Source organism: Trachinotus anak, unplaced genomic scaffold, assembly GCF_046630095.1.
Source record: "Trachinotus anak isolate AG129_WGS33_773 ecotype Australia unplaced genomic scaffold, CSIRO_AGI_Tana_v1 ptg000025l, whole genome shotgun sequence".
NCBI lineage: Eukaryota > Metazoa > Chordata > Actinopteri > Carangiformes > Carangidae > Trachinotus > Trachinotus anak.
Genome location: NW_027273876.1, coordinates 2,893,159 through 2,919,568, shown reverse-complemented (window position 1 = coordinate 2,919,568; position 26,410 = coordinate 2,893,159). Strand labels below are relative to the sequence as shown.

The 26,410-nt window shown below is 40.7% G+C and overlaps 2 protein-coding genes across 4 annotated transcripts; both read right to left on the bottom strand.

Moving 5' to 3' along the window:
• Positions 1 to 1,257: 1,257 nt before the first annotated feature.
• tap2t (transporter associated with antigen processing, subunit type t, teleost specific) lies at positions 1,258 to 8,816 on the bottom strand. Of its 2 annotated transcripts, none has more exons than XM_071463566.1 (12): positions 8,543 to 8,816; positions 7,141 to 7,689; positions 6,924 to 7,038; positions 6,664 to 6,794; positions 5,753 to 5,958; positions 4,850 to 5,047; positions 4,367 to 4,495; positions 4,085 to 4,276; positions 3,788 to 3,961; positions 3,218 to 3,377; positions 2,282 to 2,418; positions 1,258 to 1,907 (listed from the first exon to the last, which is right to left on the bottom strand). In XM_071463566.1, exons 2-12 carry the CDS (start codon positions 7,643 to 7,645, stop codon positions 1,713 to 1,715), a joined length of 2,142 nt encoding a protein of 713 aa, XP_071319667.1. In that variant the 5' UTR covers positions 7,646 to 7,689; positions 8,543 to 8,816; the 3' UTR covers positions 1,258 to 1,712. The 2 variants fall into 2 exon arrangements, with proteins under 2 accessions (XP_071319667.1, XP_071319668.1); XM_071463567.1 differs by having other exon boundaries at positions 1,571 to 1,907; positions 7,141 to 7,394; positions 8,543 to 8,684.
• An 875-nt stretch (positions 8,817 to 9,691) lies between these two features.
• On the bottom strand, positions 9,692 to 23,842 carry slc16a5a (solute carrier family 16 member 5a). Of its 2 annotated transcripts, XM_071462764.1 has the most exons (6): positions 23,687 to 23,817; positions 20,550 to 20,670; positions 19,076 to 19,548; positions 16,562 to 16,705; positions 14,723 to 15,562; positions 9,692 to 12,069 (listed from the first exon to the last, which is right to left on the bottom strand). In XM_071462764.1, the coding sequence occupies exons 3-6, from the start codon at positions 19,440 to 19,442 to the stop codon at positions 11,798 to 11,800; spliced, it is 1,623 nt and encodes a 540-aa protein (XP_071318865.1). In that variant the 5' UTR covers positions 19,443 to 19,548; positions 20,550 to 20,670; positions 23,687 to 23,817; the 3' UTR covers positions 9,692 to 11,797. The 2 variants fall into 2 exon arrangements, with proteins under 2 accessions (XP_071318865.1, XP_071318864.1); XM_071462763.1 differs by lacking the exon at positions 20,550 to 20,670 and having other exon boundaries at positions 23,687 to 23,842.
• Positions 23,843 to 26,410: the final 2,568 nt, after the last annotated feature.

Below are 26,410 nucleotides of genomic sequence, written 5' to 3'. Positions count from 1 at the left end.
GCTGTGACTGACTTGACCTGTTTTCATTTGTGGATTTACACCTCTCCTAACAAAGTAAAAAATAAAACAGGAGGTCACAGAAATTGGTGGAAAAATATTCAGATGTTTTACTTAAGTAAAAGTTAAAATTCCACACATGAAGTCCTGCGTTGAAAAAGTTAGTATTTTAAAAAGCAGGTGGTAGCAGCACTGTCAGTCAGTGGTGGAGCCAGTGGGAGTAATACCACACTGTAAAAGTCCTGCATTGAAAATGTTTGTCACTAGAAGTACATATGCATCATTAGCAACATGTGCTCTAAGTATTAAAAATAAAAGTACCTAATGCAGAAAAATGGCGCCTGCAAGTGTTAGAGGTGATGATTATATACACTTGCAAGAAAAAGTAAGTGAGGCCTTTAGAATAACCTGCATTTGGCTATAAATAGTCTTTGTTTTTTTTTTCTTTGGTATTTCTTGGTCAGATCTACATCTAAGTTACAATTATGAATAAACACAAACTATTCTAACACATAAATCATTGTATTGTTCTTGTCCACATTGGAAACATTCAAACATTCACAGTGTAGTTTGGAAAAAAATGTGAACCCCTCGGCTAACGACATCAACAAAAGCTAACAGGACTCAGCAGTTATCAAACCTGGAGCCCAGTCAGTGAAACAATGAGACTCAGAGCTACTTTGATTATTATTGATCTGTATTAAGCTGAAATGGAGTCATCTACAGAGTCGTCTCAACCATCAGTCCACAGTCAAACTGTCTGTAGATGGAGATCAATAAGTTCTGTGGCTGCTCTGCTCAGAAGTGGACGTCCAGCTGAGATGACTCCAAAAGCACAACACAGAACACCTCAATACCTCAACATTATATGTATGAATAGTAACTGAGTGAACACACCTGTTCTTTCCAATACTGAAAACAACAAAACAAAAGACATTTAACCCCTAATGTAAGAAGTTTGTTTTTTAATTGGTAACTATTTTCTGCCAAGGGTAAAAACTGTGAACTCAGTCTTTCGATGCTCAGCAGTGAACATCTTTATATCTTAGCAAATAAACCTGAAACTCAGACATGTACAGGTCGACTACACTGGTATATTTTTGTGTTTATTAGCTAATCAGGTAATAAGGTTATTTGTTTAATCCAACATTTTTTTCTTTTCTTTTTTGATTCCAAAACCGAGTCTTCTGTCTCCTTAATGTTGACATAAATGTTGTCTATGAAACATCATTGTTGAGCCAGAAACATCTCAGGAATGACTGAATTTTTTTTCTTGTAAAAAAAACAAGAACACTTTTAATGAGTGAGGTTTAAATATAACATCAAAGCACAAAACCGCCTTAAAAATAATGCACAATCATCAACATTCATCAGGTCACTAGAGCAACAGTAGCTAACCCTTGAGTTTCATTTCTGTAAGAACAGTCAGATGTCATCAGTTTCACATCTCTGTTTTCTGGTCAGTTAAATGCTTAAATGCAAATAAAAAGAGGTTAGTCGAACCATAACCATATTTTTCACACATGAAAACGTGCAGACCACACTACTCCTTTGAATACTGTAGATATTTTGCATTAAAAATATCCTCGTACTTTACATGATGAGAAATATCTGGTGAGGTAATGGGAGTAATATTTACACATTAAAATCGCCCGATATTCAGACACATATTGCAACTACAGTGAAGCTGAGGTACCAACAGTACTGAGCTCGTCTCAGCTGTGCTGGGAAAACAGCTCTTCTTTCAAACGATAGTATCGTCCTCTCTTGGCCATGAGTTCTTGGTGGGTCCCCTCTTCCACGACTGCTCCCTTCTCTATGAAGATGATGTGATCGGCCTTCTCCACAGTCTTCAGCTGATGAGCCACCACCAGGACTGTCCGGCCACAAGACAGAACCTCCTGCAGGACCTGGGACACACAATCCAACAGATACCCAGTCACTCTGCAGCCACATAAACCTGAAATCTTCAGACTATCGTCCTTCTCTAGGGCTGCATCTAATGATTACTTTCATTATCCATTATTCTGCAGATTATTATTATATTATTTGATTGTTTAGCTTATAAAATGTCAGAAAACAGTAAAACAATATCTACAGTATAATAAGGATTAATTTACAACAATTTTAAACAAAGAAAATCTGAAAATCTTCATATTTGAGATTTTCTTAGACGTATTATCCACATCAAGTATCGATACACAGTTTGGACCTGTTGATAAAGATAATCATATGTTCTGGGAGTTCAAATGTGTCATCAGTGGCAAAGACATGTTTTACTTACAGCATGCTGAGCTTCTACGTCCAGTTTGCTGGTGGCCTCGTCCAGTATGATGACCTGCGGATCTCGAACCAGAGCTCTGATGATGGCGATGCCCTGCTTCTGTCCATCTGACAGTTTGCCGCCACATTCTCCAACATCTGTGAAGATGAGATTAAACACAGAAGACGCAGGCATTTTATTAAAAACATGTACCTGTAGTTTTGACTGAATTCATCAGCTACCTTTCCTAACCAGTGTTTGTGTGCCTTGAAATCTCCATCAGTCAAACATTATTGAAACATCCCATCAGCAGAGCAGTTTCTCTCTGTGTTGTGGCTTTTGATCACCGGCCACCAATCAAACCTCAAGCTATAAAAACACAACTCTCCTCCCATCGCATCACATCTGCCTTGACTGTGTCTGTTACAAGTTAATATTTAACTCCTTTCCAGTCATATGTCAGTTACAGTGTCACTCAGAGCAGAGGACCAGAGTACAGCACAGTTTTAGCTCCACAAAATAAATCATTACAATTTTCTGTGTCTGTTACAGCTGTTTGTTTTTTACTTAACCTACATGTACTGATGTTATGTTCACTGATGTAGGCCCGACTTCATTTATGAAAATGTCTCAGGCACAAATTGAAAAGCCTGTGTCCCACAAGAATGAAGTGATAAGCAAAGTACTGCATCAAACGTACAGTTAAATAAAAGAGAACCACATACTAAGACATGTTAGTGACATTAGATAGACAGTAAAAACAATAAAATCCTGGCATTAGCTAATTCACTTTCTGAACTCGTATCCTACAATATGATTAAAAATAGTTAAGGAAAACTGTAACTGTAGCATTTAAAACTAACTGGTTTTAAGGAGTCTTGTAAGAACATGTATTGTTACCTATTTGTTTGGTATTAAATGTATATGAGATACACAACATCACAAACAGCTCTGTACCTGTGTCATATTCATCTTCTAGTCCAGATATGAAATCGTCTGCGTTGGCTTTCTTTGCAGCTTCTTTCACCCTCTCAATGCTGCAGTCCTTCAGGCCGTATTCAATGTTGTACCTCAGTGAACCGGAAAACAGCACAGGACTCTGGGATACCACAGCCACCTGAAGCACAGAGTTGAAACACATATTAGTGTCAGTGCAGTGCTGACGGGATTTGAATTTAAGGGGTGAATATAGAGCAAATATAATTTTTACATCTTCGTATGATGACAAAATGGAAAAAAGCTAAACTGAAATTAATTTACTAATCCATAAATTCAGATTAATTTATTTCACAAGCACTAAACCTACAAAACTTCATATAAACTTGCCACCATTATAATCCGTTGATAGAAACAGCTTCACTGTGCTCAACTACCTCCTTGTGTCAGATGTTTTTGGTTGTGAGTTGTTCAGTACAGATTTGATTTGAGGAGATACCAGATTCATCTTCTATTGTGATGCACTTTGTGATGTTTAATGCTACGTAAACAAACTATAGACATTTAAAACTGTACTTGAGCCGCCTGTACCTTTTGATGGAGGTATTTGTTTTTGTAATGGTGCAGCGGTTCTCCGTCCAGCAGGATCTGTCCCTCCTGAGGCTCATACAGCCTCTTCAGGAGGCTCACACAGGACGTCTTCCCACCACCCGACGGACCCACCAGGGCCGTCATCTTCCCTGGCTGCAGCTCCATTGAAACTGACTGGACCGTTTCATAAACATGTTGATGATGAGAGGATGCATTTACGGTTTATCCAAGACTGGATATCTGGTTAACACCATTATAAACACAACGATGGAGTAGGATACTGTGTCAAACTGTTACCTTCAGTGCTACTTTATCTGGAGGAGCTGAGGGGTAGGTGAAGGTGACATTCTGGAAAACGATTCTTCCCTGCAGCCTCTCAGGAGCTAACTCTCCCTCCCTCTTACACTGTGGTGTCCTGTCGAGGTAGCTGAACACTTTGGAAATGACTCCAACTGTGGACAGCGTCTCTCCATAGCAATACAAAATCTCCTGTGTCAAGAATAAATAAATAAATCATCAATGACAGGAACATGTATTTTACAACTCAAATACGCACTGAATATTTGTAACATAGTTCACCTTTAAATTGTTTGACATGGGCTTCTGGTACAAGAAAAAAGACACAAGCCTCCCGATACTGAGCCGGTCGGACGAGATGAGGTTGCGGGCTTGTAACAGCATGAGGATCCTAATCCCCAGAGTCATCAGCTACAGAGAAAGAAATTAATCACACTGTATTTAAAAACATAATAAGTCACACAAATGACATAGAGAAAACACCAGGCTTAACTAAAGGGTGTTAATATTAATGGAGAAGTACTTATGTATGGAAGCCCATTCCTGCCAGGAAAAAAAAACCAGGTGAAATGTTGGAAAAGAAAACAATAAGAAATATCTTAATATCTCATAATGGTTAGTTTGAATAACTCATGAGTGGGTGTTTTTATTCCTCTCATCCCTACATGTTTTTCTTTTTCCTGGTGGAATGAACCTCCGTGCACACAGTGAGTTGAAAGCTCAACATGTTCTCTCACATGTAATCTTATTTCACCACCATCTTACCCTCCGCATGAAGCAGAAGACTGCACTGTAGATTCCTGAGCGTCTCTTGATAGTGTGCATCTGGTCCAGAGCCTCATTATATCTCCTCAGTTCATCTTCCTCTGCTTTAAAGCTGCGGACTGTACGAATCCCGCCGATCGTCTGAGAAGCCAGGTCTTTGTTCTGAGCGTGACAGTCCTGCATCTGATCTTTCAGCTCCTGTGTGAAGAAAACAAAGAAAGGAGACTGAGTCAGTGACAAGGAACTGCATTCTTCACATCAGACCGATGCTGAAATCACACTTCTTCATCTGAGCTGCAGATAATGCACTGACTGCCTTCAAAGCTAGCTGTGAAGTCCCAAATAAAGCTTGTGTGTCCATGTCTTAAACTCAACTTTCCCACATCAACACATGAATGTGAAAACAACCTTCTAGTATCTAACACCACACATGTATCATCACAGTGCAGGTGAAACATTCAAGTGAATTAACAATAAGCAAAACACATTTCTGAGTGAAGACTTTAAGCACTGTATTCAAATTAAATATATTATGTGTCAAATAAAATAATTTATTCATTCATTCACTCCCCCCTGGGAATTAGAGGTGTTCAGTGTGTGTAGGAAAAAAATCTTTAACACTAAATCCTCAAACTAAACTGACTTTATGGAGAAGCTTTGTCATATCAGTGACTTTTTGCATTAGAACTCCCTCTACTGGTGACTGAAACTGTTTGAACCAACAACAGGCTGATTCTTAAAAGTGTCAACAAATCTTCAAGCTGAACTGCACTCAGTGGCTTCACTGGGAGGGTTCTTGCTCAACAAATTTGCCCTGGAACTAAAAAGGGAATCTGTCAGTGACACTACACAACCACTGTTTTCTATTGCCGGCTACTCAGAGGTAGTGTAGTTTGTATCTACCTTGGACCAAGTGATGTATTTGTTCTGCAGTATGGCCAAGAGTGGCATCTCTATACAGGTGAGCACAGTGAGCTCCCAGGACAGGCCTAACATCACGGTGAGCATGAGGCCGGTTTTCACTGTGCTGCGAACCAGCGCGTTGGCGTTCAGAGCTACTGTGCGGCCCATCCTGTCCACGTCAGAGTGTAGGCGGGAGGAAAGAGGTCCTGGGTGGCAAGAGGGAGAAAAGTTCAGCAGCATTAACATGTGGTTTAAGTGTCAGTGTTTGTTAGAGGTCATGGAGGAGAAGCAGTCTCATTTCTAAGAGGGCACTCCTTCAAAAGAGCTGAGAAGATGTAACTAATGACCAAAAGTATGTGGACACCACTGTAAACGTACTATACTTTTATTTACTTTTAATTTGGGTCTGTTTTTCCGATGTTTGAAATATATCCCTTATTTCCAATGAAGGAGAATGTCAGACACGGGTGTTCTGCCAATTTTGTGGCAACAATTATTTAGGTTCTATCCACATGACAATGCCCTGTACACAAAGCAGAGTCCATAAATAAATGGCTTTCCCAGTGACTAGCCTCTGACCTCAACCCCATCCAACACCTCAGGGAAGAACCAGGAAGCCGACTGTGAGACAGAACTTACTACCCAACATCAGGGTTGGACCTCACTAATGCTCCAGTGGCTGAATCACAGCAAATCCCTGCAGCCAGGATGTGTGTGGAGGCTGTCAATGCAGCAAATTAAAGCCCACAATTTGGGAAATAATATTTTAAACAAACACATATGGGTGAAATGTTTGTGCCGATGTAGTTTGCCTCCACGAAAAGAAAAAACACATTTCTTGACCCAGTAAATCACAGCATTCCTTAAACATTTGAACAGACATGTCAGATATGTGTGTATTTCTTCCTCACCAGGTTTGTTCTCCTCAAAGAAGTGCACTTCCTGCTGCATGAGGGTGTGAAACAGCAAATGCTTCAGTCTCTTGTTCAGTCTGGCCAGGGTGCACATGAAAATGCCTCCTCTCATGCCAGAGAACAGAGCACTGTTAAGATGGAGACACTGAAAATTAGGTTTTAAAGTCACTGAAACAAATCACATTTTAATAAATGTGTTGCTGCTGGTAAGTCTGGGCAAACGAATATAAAATATAGCGGCAGCTTTGCTTCATTACCTTCCAAGAGAGACAAGTGCCAGCTGCCCGACTGCATAACAGAAGCTGATTTCAAGCTCTTGACCTCTAAGCATATCAATCACATTCCCCTGATAAAGTGGGATAAATGTGTCACCTGTTAGGAAAGAGAAACACCACAGATTAACAGTGATGATACTGGATATAATGTTTCTGTCATGTGATCATATACTGCAGAATGTCAATATTTCACACTTACAGATGACTCCTAAGATCAGGAAACTAAAAGCTGCAATCAGGTGAAGGGTGTCTGGTCTGAAGTATTTCACCATCCTCAAAAGCAGCTGCCTGGCATTCAGTGTGTTTGCACCTTTTTTTATCTTTCCATCACCACAGAGACCCTTGTCCCAAACTACACAGGCCAGTAACGCAGACATCGGGCCCAAGAACAGCATGCTGAGGTCGGGTATGGGTCCCATATAAGCCTCCGTGGGATTTGCCATAAAGAACCGTCTACTTTCAAACACAGGAGAGAGAAGGCAGAGGAGTGCTACCAGCCTGCGGAGCACAGCCTGGGGATTTCCATCAGTCCATATGGAGGTGAAAACATGGAGAACTGCCCACTTTACTGCACCAACTGCCCACACGCCTGCCAGTCGACCACAGCCGGGGCACTCCAGCAGCAGCAGTGCGGCCCCCCCACCCAAACTCAGCATGACGTCGAATAGAAGAATGTAAAATCCACATGTTGTCACTTCTCCCATTTTCCTTTGGTGGACGGTCAGACTGCAAGAGGCTAAATCTGATCCTAGAACAACAAATATTACTGTCACAGTGTCTTTTGATTACACCTAATGATCACTTTAAACCAATGGTGGGAAGTAACAAAGTTTATCTAATTATGTACAGGGCTTAAGCACAGATACCTTTACATTTCATGTTATTTTATACTTCCACCCTACAACATTTAAGAGGGAAAGGCAACATCTGTCTAACATTTGAGAGGCTGAAGAGCAACAATGAATAAAACGAGTATTCAATTATCAAAAAAGTTGCCAAATAATTTTGATGTTGCAGCTCTAAGTCCTATATTCAAACTTTTATATTATTAGCAGTACAGTAAAAAGTGTCATTCCTAAGTTATCAGAAAGCAGAATGACAGCAGCACAGTGACAGACCATTGGATTATGCTATTATAACATTATAACTGATGCATATTATTACTGATACATCAGCATGTAAGCAGCATTTCAACAATTTGACACAAACGGGGTTTATAAAATCTATCAGAATATATGGCGTTTTATGTACGATTCGTGTAGTGCAGTAGAAATGCAGTGAAGTAGAAGACCAAGCAAAAATAAAGCAAAATGAAGTTGCATTGCATAGAAATGGCCATGCAAAGAGGAAACTGATCAAACTCTACTTAATTAAACGTACTTTTACCAAACACACCATTACTCTGGTTTTTCTGTTAATATTGGAGATATAATAGTGTTAGCTTCTAGCTGACGTTTCCCACAGCTTCATGGAAAATACCAGCAACACAACACCGCTAACACCATAAACTATCACTGTCAGTCCTCATGGATTCATAACGTTAAATTAAATCCTAAATCACCGTTTTTGTAGATTTCCTGAAGCTAGCTCTGGTGACTTACCGTGTGTCCTGGCTCCCTGTCCGAGGTTAGCTAACCGCTCACCGGATTACTTTCACTTTCACTTTCGGGTGGAAAGTATGTGATCGACCTATGTCCGTGTATCGGCTGAAAAAAGACAACAACACGGCAAATATCGATCACTGGTTTCATGTTGGTCCGTTTTCTTTGGTTTTGCTGAATGTTTCGACGGTTTTAAAACTTGATGTTGCTGTTTAAACACTCAACGGCTGCCCGTCGTTTCACGCTGGAGCCACAAGATGGCGGCAGTTTACATCTGAGTTGTTGTTGCGTTTTTCGGTTTCCTGAAGAAGTGGCTTTTCAAAATAATGGCACGACATAGTCTAAAACTTCAGTGCCTTCTATGGAAATACCTTCAGGTCCTTTATTAAAAGTACTAACACCACACTGCAAAAATACTTCATTATCAGCAAAAGTCCTGAACTGGAAATGGCCCCTGTGATTGTTGTTCTATGACATATTATTGTATAAAATAATTATGTTTTCATTAGTCTGCAGATTATTTTCTAGATTACCTGAAGTTTTATTAAAAATAAATTTAAAGTGATTGAATCAGCAAAGCAAATCATCACATTTGAGAAGCTGGAAGCTATTTCATTAGTTTAGTGAGCAAAAATCATCAAGTACAGCTACTTAAATGTACTTCCAGTACTGATGGTTTGGTAACACAATAAAATATAAGAAACAGGTTTTTTGTTTGTTTTACCTTCTCTAACACACCAAAACAGCACAGAATTGACAAACTACTATATGTCACTGATGATACCTATGACACCCTTGCAGGTTTGACTGGATTAACCTGCTGGGGGGCCAGTTCCAGGGGACAGCTGAGCTGTGGACACCTGATGACGTCCGTTCCTCCAGTTCTCTTTGCTTTATGTATGTTAGCATCCTGTTGACTTCAGTGCCCAGCTGAAATAATAAATGTTTTTACAAGACCTATCTTCAGGGCCTTATAACTCAGTACGTATTCTGCTTTTGAGGCACATATCCCCAAACAAATGTGCAATTTAAGTACCAAACTACAATAACTGACAGATTTCTGTACAGTAATATGGAGAAAATACCCGCAGCATATATGCACAAAAGATATGTTTACATTCACACTCAAAAAAAATCACAACAACAGAATAATTTGATATTCAAACATTTATTTTCCCATGATCATAATATATAAATAAAGAATTTATAATAAAGGTATAATTTGGCCCAAAGTGAGACAAGCTCTAAAAATCACTAATAAATCCTCTCATTGTAGAGAAGCCTCTGGTTACACTCTTGTTTACTGCAGTACAGCTTATACCTGAAATGGGTATTTCATTTTCAATCACATCTGACATAAAACAGCTTTGTTCAAACCTTCAAAGGCGGTGTGATAGTGCCACTGTGTCTTTATGAAAAGATAAATCTGTCACATCAAATCTCTGCCTGGAACTGAAGGTAAATTCACTAACAGTATCATAAAATGTGTCAAGTCTACATGTCAGCTGCTGACTCCTCAGTGCCTTCGAAATATTCCTCTCATGAAATGTGTCATGCAGCTTCTATCCTACGTGTTCCTGAAGGGGTTTGATATTTTCCTGTGGTTGTAGGTTATCTTTTGGAAATACACCAAAAAAGGCACTGTTCCGTTAAGGAATGAAAAGCATGCGTAAGAAAAAAAAAACATGATTAATTCACTGTTATTACAGCACATCTTAATCTTCAACATGTGACAGTGAACAACCAACAGATTCAAACTTTTTGTCTATGCAGCTTCAATGATCTAAAGCAACCCAAACTCATTAACATGGGTCCAACAAGCTCAGCATGCTGTGTTTAATGCCTTCACTACAGCCACAACATGGAAAATTAATTTTCCTACTTTAAAGATGTAAAAAAAAATACCCCAAAAACAATCACACTATCCTTTTCTATATCCTGTTAAAGTTTAACTATAACAGTTCTTTAGCTACTGATAATTAAATGATAAGGCTGATGTTGTTCTATATATTTCTTATTGTCAACAAATCACATGAAAAGACCAAAACCAACAAGAAACTGATGCAACTAACGAATATAATGTCTCCAATGTCTGTTATATATTCTTCCTCTGAGCCATAGAGCTCCATTGTTTCCAAAAGAAACACATTAATGAGCGACACTGTTGCTCTGGGTGACATGTTCCTTCATCTCCATGAACACACACTGTAGTTTATCTTGTCTCAGTCCCACACACACCAAGATTATGTCCTCAGTTGGAGCCAATGAGCTTGGGTCAGATGTTGATAAACAGCTGCAGGTAGTGGACATGCTGTGATAAACTCTCCTTTAAATTTAATATTTTTACATCTTTTAAATGTTGGCAAACGTTTCCTGTTCGGGTTCGTCCACTACAAACCATTTGTGTTTACTACCTGTACTGTTTTATCTATTTAGCTGAATTGAAATTCAGTGAAAACCCCGCTCATCTGGCATAAGCAGTCGTGTTTTGGTGCACACCCAGTGTCAACAGAAATTATGAGGGTTTTAAGGTGGTCAGTATTATCACCTAAACTTGAGGGATATTAAGACCTTTATCATATAAATTCACATCCCCCTTACAAGCTGAACATCCCTAAAATAAATGCTCTTTTAATCAAATTACCACAAGTTCATTTAACACACTGCTGTTCTGCCCATGTTTGACAATATGAAAAATCTAAAATAACAACACCAGCCTTTTCCTTGATAATTAATTCCTCACCACCTCGATTTCACCTTTTGATTTTACTGCTCAGTTCGCTTGTTATTCCATGACAGGCCTCTGCAAACAGGCCCATTCTCTGTGTCTGTGAACTCAAACACTCCAGCAAACATCTGGAAATGATTCTGCGTGATTTCTTTAGCAAAGGCTCATGTAAGTAACTTAGCTTGATAAAGTGAGATGCCTCATATTATGACAGATTGTGTATCAGCAGCATTTAACAATAAACAGTACAATCACATCGTAAGTTGTAAGTGCACATCTATTCATTTTGGTATGTAGAGTCAAGTGTCCAACCTTGGTCAAACAGTGCAAATTATTCGTAGTGTTTGTTTTGACTTTTATGGCGCACCAGACGACAGGGGTTCAGGTCAGGTAAGCTGCCTTTCAACCACACAAAATCACACTTTACAACACGCCAAGCAAGCTGCTGCAAACATTAGGAATTATCTGCACACCTGTCTGACGCAGAGTGTGATGTGTGCGAAGGGTGATGCACAGTGTGAGCAGGTTCAGACGCTGGTGATATACTCGGCCCCGTTGGCCGAGGCCTTGTCTTTGTCTCCCTCTGTGGGCACGCTGCGGTACTGGCAGCCAGGAGCTACATCAAGGGGAGGTCTTGCCGGGTCAGGTGGCGTGGTTGGCTGACCCTGCTTCGACGCCTTCCCCTCCTTCTTATCCAGCCAGTAAAACGACACTATGAGGAACAAGCCGGACGAGGCAACAACGGCACTGCAGGCGAAGAAGACGTGGAAGTACTGGCCTGTGCTGTCGACCAGGATTCCTGCAACAAGAACAACCAGCAATAACTTCGGCATTTCACATCTCATCTCCTGTTTCTGTGGATCCCACTTTTCCTTGTAATTTAAAAGAAAGGAACTGATGTGCCACAGTAAAATCACAAGAAATGCCCCTGGAGAAGGAGGTCAGTTTGGTGATAATTATAGCAAAAATTGAGTCTATCTTAATTGATACATTTCCAAGTATTTAATTCCACATGATTATTAGCTTGCACATAGAGCAACATGAGGGTCAGGACCTCAGGAGTTGTAAGACAAGGGGTCAAGAGATGATTAACAGGACAGAAAGGCAGAAAAAAAAACACATCTGCCTCTGATTTTTCCTTTTTTGTGTGAATTCCTTAATACTTTCACCTGTGAAAATGATTCAAGTAAAGAAAAAAGAAAATTATAATAATTCACATTCTAATTTTTAGAGAGAAGAGATGTAAAACTACACTGAGATGGTTTTTGGTTCTTAAAAATACAAACATATCTTGTAATGGAGATTAACACTTCAAATAAAACGCTGGAGATCAGTAATTATGGGACCTTTAAATGAAGCAGCTCTTTCAGGAAAGTTTCTCTAGAAACTAAGTTCTGCTAAACAAACTAAACGTCTGTACCACAACTGTCCCAGAACTTTCTCTCCTCCTGTAATTAGTATCAAATTACATATAATACTTTCCATACTTTTTAAAAAAAGAAACATCAGTAAAATGAACTCTTTTCATGTGTGTAAGTTTAATATGAGCACCGAAGCCTTTACCAGTCATGTGTGACAGGTTCACTGTCTGTGTAGAGTGACTCTGTTGTGACTTGTATCTGCGGTTACATCACTGCCCGGCCATGCAAGCAGTCACATTTAAACAGGGGAAGCATACCTGTCATTTGAGACAGAGCGGCCCTGAGAGAGAGAGAGAGCCTCTGCCCTTTCCCTGCTCCGCTGCCACTTAATTCCTGAATGAAGCACAGACTTTATTTCTCTGTGTTCTCTGTGTGCCAGAGAAAAACCGACTGAGAACATCTTGTTATTTACAGCAACAGCCTGGAGCCGGAGGGGCAGAACCTTCTATTCCTGTATTTCTTGCCATTCACATAACATGGAGGCAGAAATGTGGGAACCACAGCACAGAAACACACACATGCAGGACGTTCTCCAGTTCACAGATCTTCTGAATGTGTTTTAATGTGTGTTTGGTATTTCTGCTTAATGATCTAGAGTAGAGATAAAAGAAAAAACATGGAGGTGCAACTGGTCACTCGTAATGGTCCCATACAGGGACACAGGATTTTAAATGTAAATATTTATCATGGAGGTAGAAATAATTTTTCAATGTGCAGGTTAGATACCAGAGAAATGCTGAATGCAAAGAGAGAAAATGACTATTTTTATGATTTTTATGAGGTCAAAACAAAGTTAGTGCGACTAGTTGGCATTTAGAGGATCAGACTGAAATGTGCTTCATCGTAAATAATGCAGTGAAATGCACTAAAAACTAGGCCATGCCTCCTCGTGAACCCCCTCTGCTGCAAGTGCAGTGTAGCCCCTCATGTTTTTGACTTGTTGAACAGCTCAGGTTTCGAATCCTGAGCTTAAAGGACCAGTTCACATTCACACAGTCTGTAGCCCGTACGAACACTGAAACTCGTTTTGCTTGCAGTAATCTCTCCTCCTGTTCACCCTCACATCAGCCTCCTGACATGCTTCCCTTGTACATGATGGGAGGTAAAATCCAGGCTGTCTTTGTGTAGTTTAATAAACAGCATCATAACATCATTGTAGTTTGATTGATGTGCATCTGTGCACGCATTGCATCATTTCCTTTTAGCACAAAACAAAAGTTTGACTCAACCAATGAGATTATATCTACCTCCAGAGCTCCTAAACGCCTAAAAATTCCGTCTGCTTGAAGCCTGTAAAATCACTCTGCAGCTTATCTTCCCCCTCAGTCTCCTCCCACCCTTGCTCCATTAAGCCCTCTTCACTGTGTCGTCCCGGCTCGACTCCACTCTTCCTTCTTGGTTTTCCATCGGGCAGAAGGTTCCCCGAGGTTCTAGGCGAGCTGAGGCTGCTGATTGGTCAGACAGAACCGTCACTGCTGCGTCATCATAGCGTGAGACGGTACATTCTGAACAAACCCGCCATTTTTAACCAGCCAAGTGACTATAGCCTGTTTCATTCACAGTTTTTGTACTATACTTTTGTGTAACCACAGACTGTAAATAAAGGTTTTTGAAGAGAGGTTTTGAAGCTCAGAGTGGGCTGCTCCTCCGTCACCATCTTGGCAGTGCCCGACTCCGCCCCTTACTCCCAGCTAATCAGAAAATGGGCAAAGAGGTGGGGCAAGTGTGGAGCTGAGACTTCATGCATGCCAGTTTGGGGCAAACATACTCTCACCCACCTGTCACTCAAAGCCGCCACTCCCTGAATTCTACATAACTTTAAGCTTCAGTAAAATGTGAACAGGTGAGTTCTATAAATTCACCTCTACAGTTGTCATGAAGGAGGAAATTATCTCTACAGACCAGAACAGTTTCTGTACCAGGCTGTAAACATGTTTATTTCTGCTGTAAAGTTGGACATTTGAACATGGGAGTCTATGGGGACTGACTCACTGCTGGAGCCAGACTCTAGTGGTCTTGTGTTTGCGTTACCTGCCAGTGGAGGCCCAATGAGCAGCGTGATGCTCTCCATGATAGCGAGTAGGCCGAGGGCTGAGGGGAAGCGGCTCATGTCCACTATATCCATGAGGACGGTGAACATCAGGGAGCCCACCACACTCATGGACAGCCCGTACATCACCACGTAAGTCAGCAGTACAGGGAAGCTGGGCCCGATGCAGCAGATGCTGTTACTGAGCCCGTTGACCAGCAAAGCTGTGGAAAATACGTAAATGTGTCGCCCTTTGAACCAGGGCATGTTGACGATGATGCCGAAGGGTGGCCGCACCACGATGTTAACGATGCCCAGGATGGAGAGCAGCAGCGCGGCCCGGCCCTGCTCCATGTTGTTTGCGGTGGCGTAGGGAACCAGGTACACCAAGGGCACCACAAACCCAAGCATCATCCAGGTGATGCCGATGGCGTAAACACAGTAACGAGAGTTGTTGCAGAGCTGGTCAAAGGCCATGTGTTTGCTCAGGGAAGCCAGTATGCAGCTCCACACTGTCCTCACCCTCCCCTTTTCCTTCCTCCCATTTACCTCCTCTGGCGGAGGAGGTCCATGGTTCATCAGGGGCTGGCCTCGATGCCTGGGGGGCTGGAGGGGCCTCATCACGGCTCCGCACACGCAGCAGTTAAGCAGCACGGCGCCCAGAACGAGGAAGCTTCCTCTCCAGCCCAGCTCTGTGTGGAGGTAGTTACCCAGGAAAGGCAGAGTGCACAGTCCCAGGGCTGTGCCTGTGGAGGACATGGCGTTGGCAAACGCACGGCGACGCACAAAGTAGTGTCCCAGGATTGTCACGGCTGGCTGGAAGCTGAAGCAGAAACCAAGTCCTGCAATGATGCAAGAAAACAGTTTCATCATCAAACAAGACACAGAGTGTTCACTGATTTTAAAAATGATGGTTGAAATGAATCTTTTCCAGCCCGATTTGAAGTTTTCTTAAGAACATTTAATAAATTTTAATTCCTATTCAAAATAAACGGACTAAGGTTCTAGTCATCATGTGAGTTCCTGAGAGGCTGGAACATGGCAACTCAATAAATATTAGTCCATTAGGGCAATAAACACAAGCAGCCAGATGATCTCACAGGATGTAAACAAACCTCCAGCTCATCCAAGCTTATGTGGGAGAGAAAACAAAGGCAAACAGTATCATTATAATCCACACAGTCGTTAACATCAGTTCCCAGAAAGACCAGAAAGGTTGTTTTGACCTATTATAATGTAACGAGGGATTAATTCCAACATTTCAGATGTGTTCACTTTCAGTTTACCTCGAGATAATCCCAGTAATCTGATGTTCTTGTTTATAACCGGTCTGATTTGTATTTCTTCCCCTGTTGGATTTTGTTGTAGTGATGACGCCTTGATTCCAAATCTCCGAACTTCTGTTAGTGAGGAATTATTCATCATAAATAATAATTTAAAAAAAACTATGAAAATAATCCTTAAATTGCAATAAAGGAATTATCCTTTAAGTATGACGTGGATTTTATTTTCATTTAAGGTTTAAAGTTGCATTAGGTGATTTTTCTGGCCACCAGGGGGCAGAAATCTCCTTCATAATGTTGTTTTTTAAAATTATTAACGTGTTAACTAATGATTTTGGAGTCTCGCTCTTGTCCAGCTGATGTTTTTAAGTCTCATGTCTCTATTTTTGATCTCCACCATCTCCTGAGACAAATATCTGACACTTAAGCCGCTAAATGCTTCACCAGCTGTTCTGTGTCGCTGCTGTTGTTTGGTGCCGGGCAGGTAGCGCGCAGTTGTGTGTAACCATGGTCATCAAGTGTCAGCTGGGATAATAAATCTGTTTAATGTTTGCTGACCTGTGATAACCCCGGCCGTGATGTAAAGCTCGGTGATGGACTGGGTAAATGAGCTGGCAGCCATTCCTAGCCCACTCAGGACTCCGCCCAACATGACCGTAGCCCGGCAGCCAAGTCTCTCCACCAAGACGCTGCAAAAGGGACCTGTGGACCAAGTGTAATGCTCTTAGTTTAATGCAGAAATGGGTTGAAGGCTTACATAGAAGAGGGGAGGTCACTTTCTTTTTCTTAATCCTGCAGCGCGTTTCACATAACTTGTGTTAATCTGCATCGGTTCAAGCACTGAAAGCAAGACTGAAAATAAAGCTGCTCTCTTACCCACTTTCTCACTTACATCAGAAGTTTAGTAGTTTTTTTTTTACCCATTTTACTGTCAGATAGATAAGATTTTATCATGTCAACCAAGCATGAAAACACATTTGTTTCAGGACAAATTTATCTGTGCAGATCAATCATTCCCATCTCCAGCTTGTCATTTAGCTCCAATCACTGCGCATAAGTGAATCTTTGCCTGAGGAAGAAGTTTCACATTGCCAGTGCTAAATACAGTGGTGTATATCGGTTAAAGGTCACTGAAGAGGAGTGGTAAATTTAACACATTATGGTGTCTTTGTTGTCAAGCAACAGCGCTGCAAGGTACTGATGTGGTTATTAACTACACCTAAATGATCCTGACACAGGAGTCAAACTGCCTGAAGATCTGAAACCTCAATCAAACACTTTCCCCCTCAGGTTAATCTGAAGACAATATAACATTCAGTGTCAGATAAGAGCAAGCACCCAGGGCACTGTTGTGTAAAAGTCATGACAGCGATTGACAGGTTAATTTAAAGGCTGCAGCAGCCAAAACATGCAGAGAGAGAGAGAAGAAGAAATGCACATCCTGTTCTGAAATCACTGCAGTTAGGTCATCATCAAAAAAATTAATAAATAAAATGAAATCACTTTGACGAAACACAGTGAAAAGAGCTGACGTTAAGAGGAGATTCTTGTCAGATCTCATCAGTCAATTAAAATGAGTTTTTGTGGTGCAACCAGGGCTAAAGCGGATTTAAAAAAAAAAAACACAGTAATAATCTGACTGACTCCTCTTTGTTTTTATTTTCAGTTTTCACTGTGTAAAAAGTGCATGGATGAAAACATGACTATCCAGCTACACTCTGTACATGCAGTGTGCATATTAACGTGCTGCCGCTCAGTGCTTGTGCTCTGCCAGATGTTAAAAAACAGGCGCTGGTCCTGGTCTCTCTGGAACCAGGTACCACATGAACGTGCTTTCATGTCTGAACGAAGGCGTAAAAAGATGGCTGCACACATCCCACACATCCACTTTCGGCTTATTGGCTGATGAATGGCTCAAACTTTGTGCAGCTTAATGAAGATAAACCTGAGATTCTTGTCACATTTCTTCCAGCTCAGGAAAAATTTTTAAGATCAAAGCATTCATGTCTCCAAAAACCTTGAGATCTGCATGCAATTGTCAAATCCCCCCTCCCCCCAACGCTGTTTTAACTCTCTGTACACGAGAACCAGTGAAAAACTAAAAAAGTTCCTTGATACTGTCCAGACTGCAGCAGCTTAAAGGACAAATCCTATGAAAAGTCCCTCAATATTTCTCTTACACTTCATCAGCCCTCAGGCAACATCTTTAAATATATAAATATATAAAATAAAATTTCTAAATCTGTAGTTTTGTGAGGAAATTTTGCTTCTTTAGGTCCATTTTCTTTCATTAAGTCTATTCTGTTTCATTTAGTCTGTATTTTCTCGTTCTGGGAATGTCTGCACACAGGTTATTTACATATCATTTACTCTTTGACAGTAGTTGCTGGTCTGTTTCCAGGCAGCTGTGACGGTACTGATAAGGTGCACAGGCATAGCAAACAGCCTGTGTCTCTGTATCTCATGGTTGGTTAGTGTCTCTTTGTGGGACTGAGCTTAGGGGGATGTAAAACGTTAGCCACCATTAGCTACTGGTCATACCAGACCAAGAGAGGCCGTAGCAACAAAACCAGAGTGTATTTAATTAAATAAAGATGTGTTTTATTGCTTATACTTTTCATTTGTAAAAGAATACATTTATTATTTCGTCTGTTAGAAATTACACGTAGTGGCTTTAAAGTTTAGATTATAATTACTTTTGTAAGCCTGAATTCTTTCTGTGTAACACAATCGAGTCACTCTGGGCTGTGGGTGCTGAGCAGGCTGCAGTTTCTCATGGAATAATATTTTTAAATCAACACCAACACAGCAAGAAGGTTTGAAACACTTTGAAAGTCTCGCTCTCCGGTTTCACGTTTCCCCCAATACAGCAACAACAGGTAGAAACTAAAACCACCTTGAGGTGAAAGGTCATTAAAGGGCAGTTTACTTAAATATACAGTTTAATTAGACAAGATAGATCAGTAAATAAATTAAAGTAAGATGAAATGGGTGCAGTCATTAAGGTGACACTTTAACAAAATAGAGAACTTACTAAACCAAGGCCAGTTTCATTCCTGGTCTACACTTTACCTCCTGCATGAAGCACTGACGTCATGATGGAGGGCACCCAGGAGGTTTCACTGTTGGAGGCGTGGAACTCATTCTGCAGGTCAGTGTAAAAGATTCCCACACAGGCGGGGAAGGCCAGGGTCAAAGCCAGGACAAGGATGGTGGCAACCAGCACCACCCAGCCCCAACCGCCATCTGGAGCTGTGACTGGCCCCACTACAGCCACGGAGTCTCTGCCTTCTCCTCCCCGCCCCCCCTCCTCGGAGTCACCGTCGAGGGCCTCTTGAACTTTCTCGTGCTCCATGCCGTTGGCCTGCTCGCAACCTCCGCTGGCCCCCGAGTGGAGGAAGTGGTCACGCCTCCCTCTGATCCCATTTCTCTGAGTCATTTTCTGCTTGGCAGTTCAGGCCAGTCTCCCGTGTTAGCTCTGCAGGGTGTGTAATTACTTTTGCTGCCCATGTCACTGTAACTGCTGCTGCGACCTTTAAGGAAACCTTTAACGACAAAAACAAACAATCCATTAGACTGTGTGGAGCAGCTGACGTGGTGAGTGGTTTTTATGGCGTGCATTTTCAGTCTGCCGCCTTGATCCAGACTGAAATATCTCAACAACTATCAGACTGCTGTGAAACTCTGTACGGACATTCATGGTTCCCAGAGGATGAATCCTAACAGTTTTAACTGCTTTTAATGTGATTAATGATTAAAGTTGTGTGTCATATGTTTTATTGTATCGACTTTTTTTCATTTAATTTTTTCATTTCCTTTCATTTTAAACTCATGTAAAGCATCTTTTAGTTTCATGAAAAGCACTCTATAAATAAAATGTCATTATTCTATTATTTATTATTATTATTATCCTCTGACTTTTCTTTGCTATGATGTTGAGATCTGCAGTATTCTTGGGATAGGTTGTAGTAACTTTAGTGATCAGGTCAAACTTCTATTGTGGAATAAAGAAATCGTCAGACTGATGTTTCTTTAGCTGCTAAATGCTTAACTGTGTTTACCAGCTATTCGCTAGCTTTGTCTGTTATTTGGTGTTAGCCAGGTAGAACATAATGGGTGTAAGCTGTGGGTGGAAACAAGGAAATGAAACTGGTGACAGGTGAGACTGAAGCAAAACAATAAAGGTGAAGGAAATCAAAACAATGAGTGGAACTGCAGAGTTGGGTGATATTTCTCTACACACCGTTATTTCATTCATTGTTAATACAAACATATTATTTAAAGCAGCTTCAGTAGAGTTTTTGCAGCCCTGACAACAAATGTCTCCCTTCTGTCAACAGCCTATCAGCAAACCTCAGGCTACGGACAGGACTGTTTGGAAAGGAGGAAACAAGTCAGTGCAGAGAAACCAGGTGGAAATGTACAAATTTTTTTTTTTTTTTTTTTGTAAACGTTGGAGGCGATCAGTTAATTTCCGGAGCAGTCTGAGTTACAGTAATGTGGCGTGACTGAAAAGGGTTGTGCACCTTAAAATGAAACAAATCACCTTTTGTTGACGATGCTCCTGAGTCAATAAACTGAAGTCAGAGTTAAGAACTCTCCAGTGCAGAACGAAAGTCCCCTGAGGCTGCAGCATGACTTACACACCTCCCGCAGTAGCTGTAGCACTATAAAGCCATCAATACAGTTTTATCAGCATTTAATATCAGGACAGGACAAGATGTTCAGGACTAGATGTCTGCAGGACAGACCGTGAGTTCTGATGGGCATGAGAACAAGTATGCATGTGTGGATGCAAAGGGAATCTGCAGAGCATGAGACTAACATGCACTCGTGAAAACCCCCTGAATGAATGGCCCTCTGTGCACATGAATTTCCCCCAAAGACACTTAATACCACATCCAGATCTACCAACTACTGAGCAGAGAAACATTTTCTGAGATTATGTTCCTGAGAACATAACTCATGTCACAGATTCTCTGAGGTCAAACAAACACCAGAGCTTTATAGATTCGACTTTGGCTCAGTTTTTGACATCAGCTGCAGACTTTCAGTGTGCAAAACTTTATATGCAAAAATGCTAAATCACATGTGTGGAACCCAGAATACAGAGACTGATATCAACACAAGTGTACACATCACTGAGTCAGTGCAGCCCTGCAACATAATTAGGAAAAAAAGAAAAATCAATAATAAATAAATAAATAAATAAGATAATAACTAATATTTCTGTTCTGTCCTGTAAATCGTGGTTTAATGTTGTTTTCAATGTCACTAAAGTTTAGAGCATTTAAACAATTTAAACAATAATCTTTTAATTCTGTCTTGAATGACTGTAGGATTTACAGAAAATGACCACTGCAGATTCTGTTTTGATGAGAAGTAGATGCTAATTTAAAGAATTATTTTACAGCAACCTAACACTTTATTTTAAAATGATTAAAATCAGTGATAAACATTAACTGTCACAGAGACATGTGAAGTTTTTAGGCCAAATTTAGCAGCGTTCTACTTCATGATTGACAGAAAACGTGAAGTTTTGTGTGGCAATGGAGCCAAAGGAGCTGTAATCGACTGTGACCTTCCACACCTGGTGTTTGCTCCTGTTCAGCTCTGGTGTTGGGTGATAAGGTCTGGCTCACAGTCGGCGTCACAGTGTTCAGGTTCCACCACACAAAACTGGGAAAACCTGCTCTCTGTTTAAAATATCATTATTTGCTGCAGCATTAAGATGTTGACCCTAAACCTCTCATGTGCCATCACTGCATCTGAGTCACAGAACTGAGAAGAAGATTTTCTGAAAGAAAAACACCTGATGATCTTTAACAAAAACAGAAGATCGTCAAACAAAACTCACCATAAACCCTTCAAGGCTCTTTTGATTCTCGAGATGAAAAAATATAATCTAATTCAATCCACTATTTCCTGATCCAAAGGACATATATCCTCATTGAATTTGTACAACATGAACCAACATTTAATTGTCACTTATACTGGATATATTGATGTATTTTTAAATGTCCAATATTTTATATTTTCATACAATTTTTACATTTTGCTTGTTTAAGAATGACAAATACACCGTAGTCTCAACTTGAAGGAAATGTTCAATATTTTGGGAAATACACTCATCCACTTTCTTTCTGCAGCTGGTTAGCTTAGCTTAGCTTAGCTTAGTTTAGCTTAGCACAAAGACTGGGAACAGGAGGAGACAGCTCGCCTGGTTCGGTACCAGCAGCTCTGCAGCTGTGTGTCGGACTGTTTTTGGCTGGAACAGGTAACTTACTAAAATCTCCACTGTTTTCTGAGCAACAGGGCCCAACCAAGAAAATGTTAAATCATGTTTTGTCGTGTTTTGGTTTCAGTGTTTGAGCAACTTCAACAATGTGGGAGTCAGTGAGCTTTAGAGGTGCTGCCGGGTGGATTTATTTACCTTTGAACACCTAGCCTTGGTGCTATAATCCATATTCAAACAGACTTTGTGAAGTCATGTCCAAATCTCTGCACCTTTAAATATCATTGCTTGTCCTTGCACAATTTGATTTCTGCCAACCCCCAAAAGTTCTTTACTCTATATTGCTTTATTTTTGTTGTCATATGTTACATGTTGCTTTCATGTACTGTATGTTACTTATGTTACATTTTCTCTGGCCTTAATGGAGACTGCACACAAGCATGTTTACCCCAGTGGATTTTATACTATATATTGTTCAATAACAATTCAAGAGAGAAAACAAAAACAAAACACCTAGCCTTTGTGCTAAGCTAAACTAACAGGCTTGTGTATAGACAAGAGATAGTGGCACCGATCTTCTACTATAATGACATTCCCAAAATGTTAAACTTTTCCTTTAAGAAACATCTTTTTGAGCAACACATTGAATGTTTTTTCACCCACACGGTCGGAAAAGTCTTTAAAGATTCTGGAAACTACCTGGAACAAATGCCCGGGTGTTTTTTATTTTTCATAAAATCAGATGTGCGTAGCTCTAATGATTACACATGAGGAGTCAGGGGTGTCCACATACTTTTGGCCGATAGTATATCTCCCTTACTTCCCTTCATATTGTCCATACTCATATCTCAGCTATCTCAGCCACATCCTGTTTGCTCATCCTGTCACTCAGACGCTTCTTGCACACGTTATTTATTTTCTCCAGGCGTCTGCAGGAGGAAAGCGCCTCTGTGATGCCGAGCAGCTGATGCCTCCTGCGGGACAGCCCGCGGAGGGATGGGGGTCACACAACGGGACTTGTGCACAGGCATGCAGAGCCCTCTCAGCTTTGAAAGCTGACTGAAGTCACGGTCAGCTGCGTTCACGCGTCGCCTTGTTCTTCCACCTTCACCCACATGTGTCGGAGGAAAAGGAACCGAGACCCCCGGACCCCCCCCCACCCAGACCCCCACCCAGCCCCGCTACCCCAGCAGGGCTTCACCGGCCAGTCGCTCCAACACAAGTGTCGCTCTTTAATATAAATAAAATAAATATCTGTAGCTGCTATTGGTGTAATTTCACCCGGGGGCGATTTTACCCTCAACATCACTGGCTCAGTACTTTCGGAGCAAAGAGGAAGCGAATTGAAGCCTCTTCCGCGAATTTGGAAATTTAAAAGAATATATAAATATATTCTTGTGTGCGTGTGTGTTTAGATGTAAATATAAATATGAATATAAATTACTCACCTTTATTTTTGTTGCTGTTTGCGCTGTAATCCTCCAGCCCTCCTTCCCACAGGCGGGGTCGCTCCTGGTCGAGGACAGCCGGAGCAGCAGCAGCTGGCCGGGGCTTTGCTCGTCGAGGAGCCCCGGCGTCCTCCGCTGACGGTGGGAGGAGCCGGACGTGGTGACCGGGCTGGGAGGAGCAGCAGCGGGGGGGGGGGGGGGGGGGGGGCTGTGCAGGCCCCAGCCCTGCGACGACACCACACAGGGTGGACACAATGTACAGGCAGTTAAAATCTGAGATATCTGAGATACTTCACTTATTACATCTTATTCTTTACACTTGCATCACATCATTACTGTGAAATATTGTGACAGCTTCACTTACTCAGATTTTACACCTAAAATCACCTTAATCCATTAAAATACGTTTCCTTGTGATCATATAACACATAAAATAATTAGAATGAGCTCCATCTTTACAAGCTACAATATTAAAGTGCCACCAACATATCAATAACAACAATCCCATAATATATTAGCCTGATCTTTAACAATAGAACACTTTCTCTGGCTGAAAATTACCATTTTTACATAGTGTGTATTTAAAAATCTGAACCCTAATACTTCCTTGAACATTTTGCTGATTATATGTACTCTACATGATTATACTCCACAGTTTTACTTGGCGAGTGTCTGGATGCAGGACTTTTATTTTCATGAGAGTATTTTCCCACTGTGGTGTTGGTCATTTTACTTGAAGAGCAACTTCCTGGAAATGTTGTCTTTGCTGGTCTCTAGTGGTTGAACCTCTCACCTTGCTGCAGTGACGTACAGGTGTGGAACTCCAGGACACAGTCACATCCCTGCTCCACACAGCAGCAGCAGAGAAACCTGGTTGAATATGGTACAAGCAGCACATGAGGTGGTCGGTATGACATTAAAGCTTTTAAGTTTTTACAGCTCATCAGTGGTTAAGACTCTACAGAGCCTTCACTGTTAGGATTCAGCCACAACAAGCCATGCAGCTAAACGTTTTCATGAGTCTGTTGATGATTCACAAACCAGCACCGCGACAGTTGGGCTTCAGAGTGCATCCACAGTTCACACCCAACCACACCCATCAGTGCTGCTGGATGTGTTCAGAGGTGAACCACAGCTGAATCAGTGCTCCTCCTCCGCTCAAAGTAAAAGACCTGAACACTTTCTGCTGCAGTCATAACTGTGAGCATCATTTAACAGTCTCATCATGTGTCTAACAGTGTTTCTGCATCAATCTATGGAGTCTATGGAGAGCCATCAAAATAATAAATTTGTAAAAGAAAGGAAATATAAACATGAATGAATAAAAAAATAAACAAGTAAATATAAAATGAGGAAATATAAAGAGAATTAAATAAAAGAACAAAAAACATATTTTTATTGCTATGACTCCATAATTGGCGCATTATGAATTTAATGCACATGTCACAGCACTGTGTACATTATTTTGCTCCGCATCAATTTTTATTTAACTGGTGCAGTTAGTGCATGCAAAAGAAGGAAATGTGAAATTTATGTTTTCATGAGAAATATTGTTCTAAATATGAAATATAATATTTCAAACTTGTCTTTTCACATGTGATGTGTTTCATACCAACAAGGTAAGTTGAGTTAAGGTAAGTTGGATTTTAAGTTTTTTCACATTATTTAATGTCTTATGCAGCACAAACAAAATTTGATTTAATTAAATTAATTGTATTAATGTGACTGAAGACAACTCAGAGACAAATATATAAAAACCTTAAAATAACCACACACACATATTAGATACTCATATAGGCTGTGTGTAAGTGAGGAAATGTGTTTTTTTATGATTTGGGTGAACTGATCCTTTAAATAAAGAAAGAAATGAACATCATATTATTCGCTTTGATCTGAGTTATTGTGGCTTTACCAAAATATATGTAAATATATGTAAAATATAGGTAAATAATTACCTGTAATGCTTACCTGTAGTAAAATACTGGCTGGTAGTTGTATGTTCGCTTTGTTCATCATGTTGCATTATTTTAAATCCACAGTAAACAGAACCGACAAATCACCAGCGAGCCACATTTTAAAACACAGACACATTTTATGATTAAAAACCAGACTGGGTTTTGTTAAAATTGTTACATGTAAAGAAACGACATTGGTAGACAAAATTCAAAAAATACAAAATAAATAAAAGTGAAACAAACAATCAAGACAAAAATGTTTTGTCAGCTTCCAAACATTTCTCCACAGTCTCCGTTGACGATATTCACATTTGACATCAATACTGTTGATAAATGAACACAAAGTAACTGTTAATAGGTGACATTTTTCAGCACGTCTAAATGAGTGTACAAGTGTGCATGTCCACAAACGCATGCAGGTGTTTACAGATTAACTGGCAAAATGACCCATGAATTAAAAAAAAAAACTTTCTTTTGTGTGTTGACCTGCAGGGGTCGCATAAAAATGCTAAATAAACCAAGGTTGGAGCGGGAGGGCGGGGTCAGGGGAGTCCTGCAATCTGATTGGTTAATTTGTGTTCGAAGCTAGCTATTGTTTACCTACTGTTAAGTTAAACCGACAGGTCAAAGATACAAAAACAACAAAGAAACAGAACATGTGAGTAGAGAACATGTCTCATCGTAGACCAACTGCTCCACACAAGAAATCTACACCTACAAACCACAGAGCCATGCCCTCCCTCTGCGCCCCCACCATGCATCACATACA

What these genes read in the sequence shown, in the direction of transcription:
- tap2t (XM_071463566.1), bottom strand. Translation starts at nt 7,645, where the DNA reads ATGGGAGAAGTGACAACATGTGGATTTTACATTCTTCTATTCGACGTC. An exon ending in TCTTCTGCTTCATGCGGAGG is followed by an intron (nt 4,496 to 4,849) that starts GTAAGATGGTGG and finishes CTTTCTCTGTAG; the next exon opens with CTGATGACTCTGGGGATTAG. An exon ending in CAGATAAAGTAGCACTGAAG is followed by an intron (nt 3,962 to 4,084) that starts GTAACAGTTTGA and finishes GAAACGGTCCAG; the next exon opens with TCAGTTTCAATGGAGCTGCA.
- slc16a5a (XM_071462763.1), bottom strand. Translation starts at nt 19,442, where the DNA reads ATGACTCAGAGAAATGGGATCAGAGGGAGGCGTGACCACTTCCTCCAC. An exon ending in GTCAGTGCTTCATGCAGGAG is followed by an intron (nt 16,706 to 19,075) that starts GTAAAGTGTAGA and finishes CTTGGTCCACAG; the next exon opens with GTCCCTTTTGCAGCGTCTTG. An exon ending in CACGGCCGGGGTTATCACAG is followed by an intron (nt 15,563 to 16,561) that starts GTCAGCAAACAT and finishes GCATCATTGCAG; the next exon opens with GACTTGGTTTCTGCTTCAGC.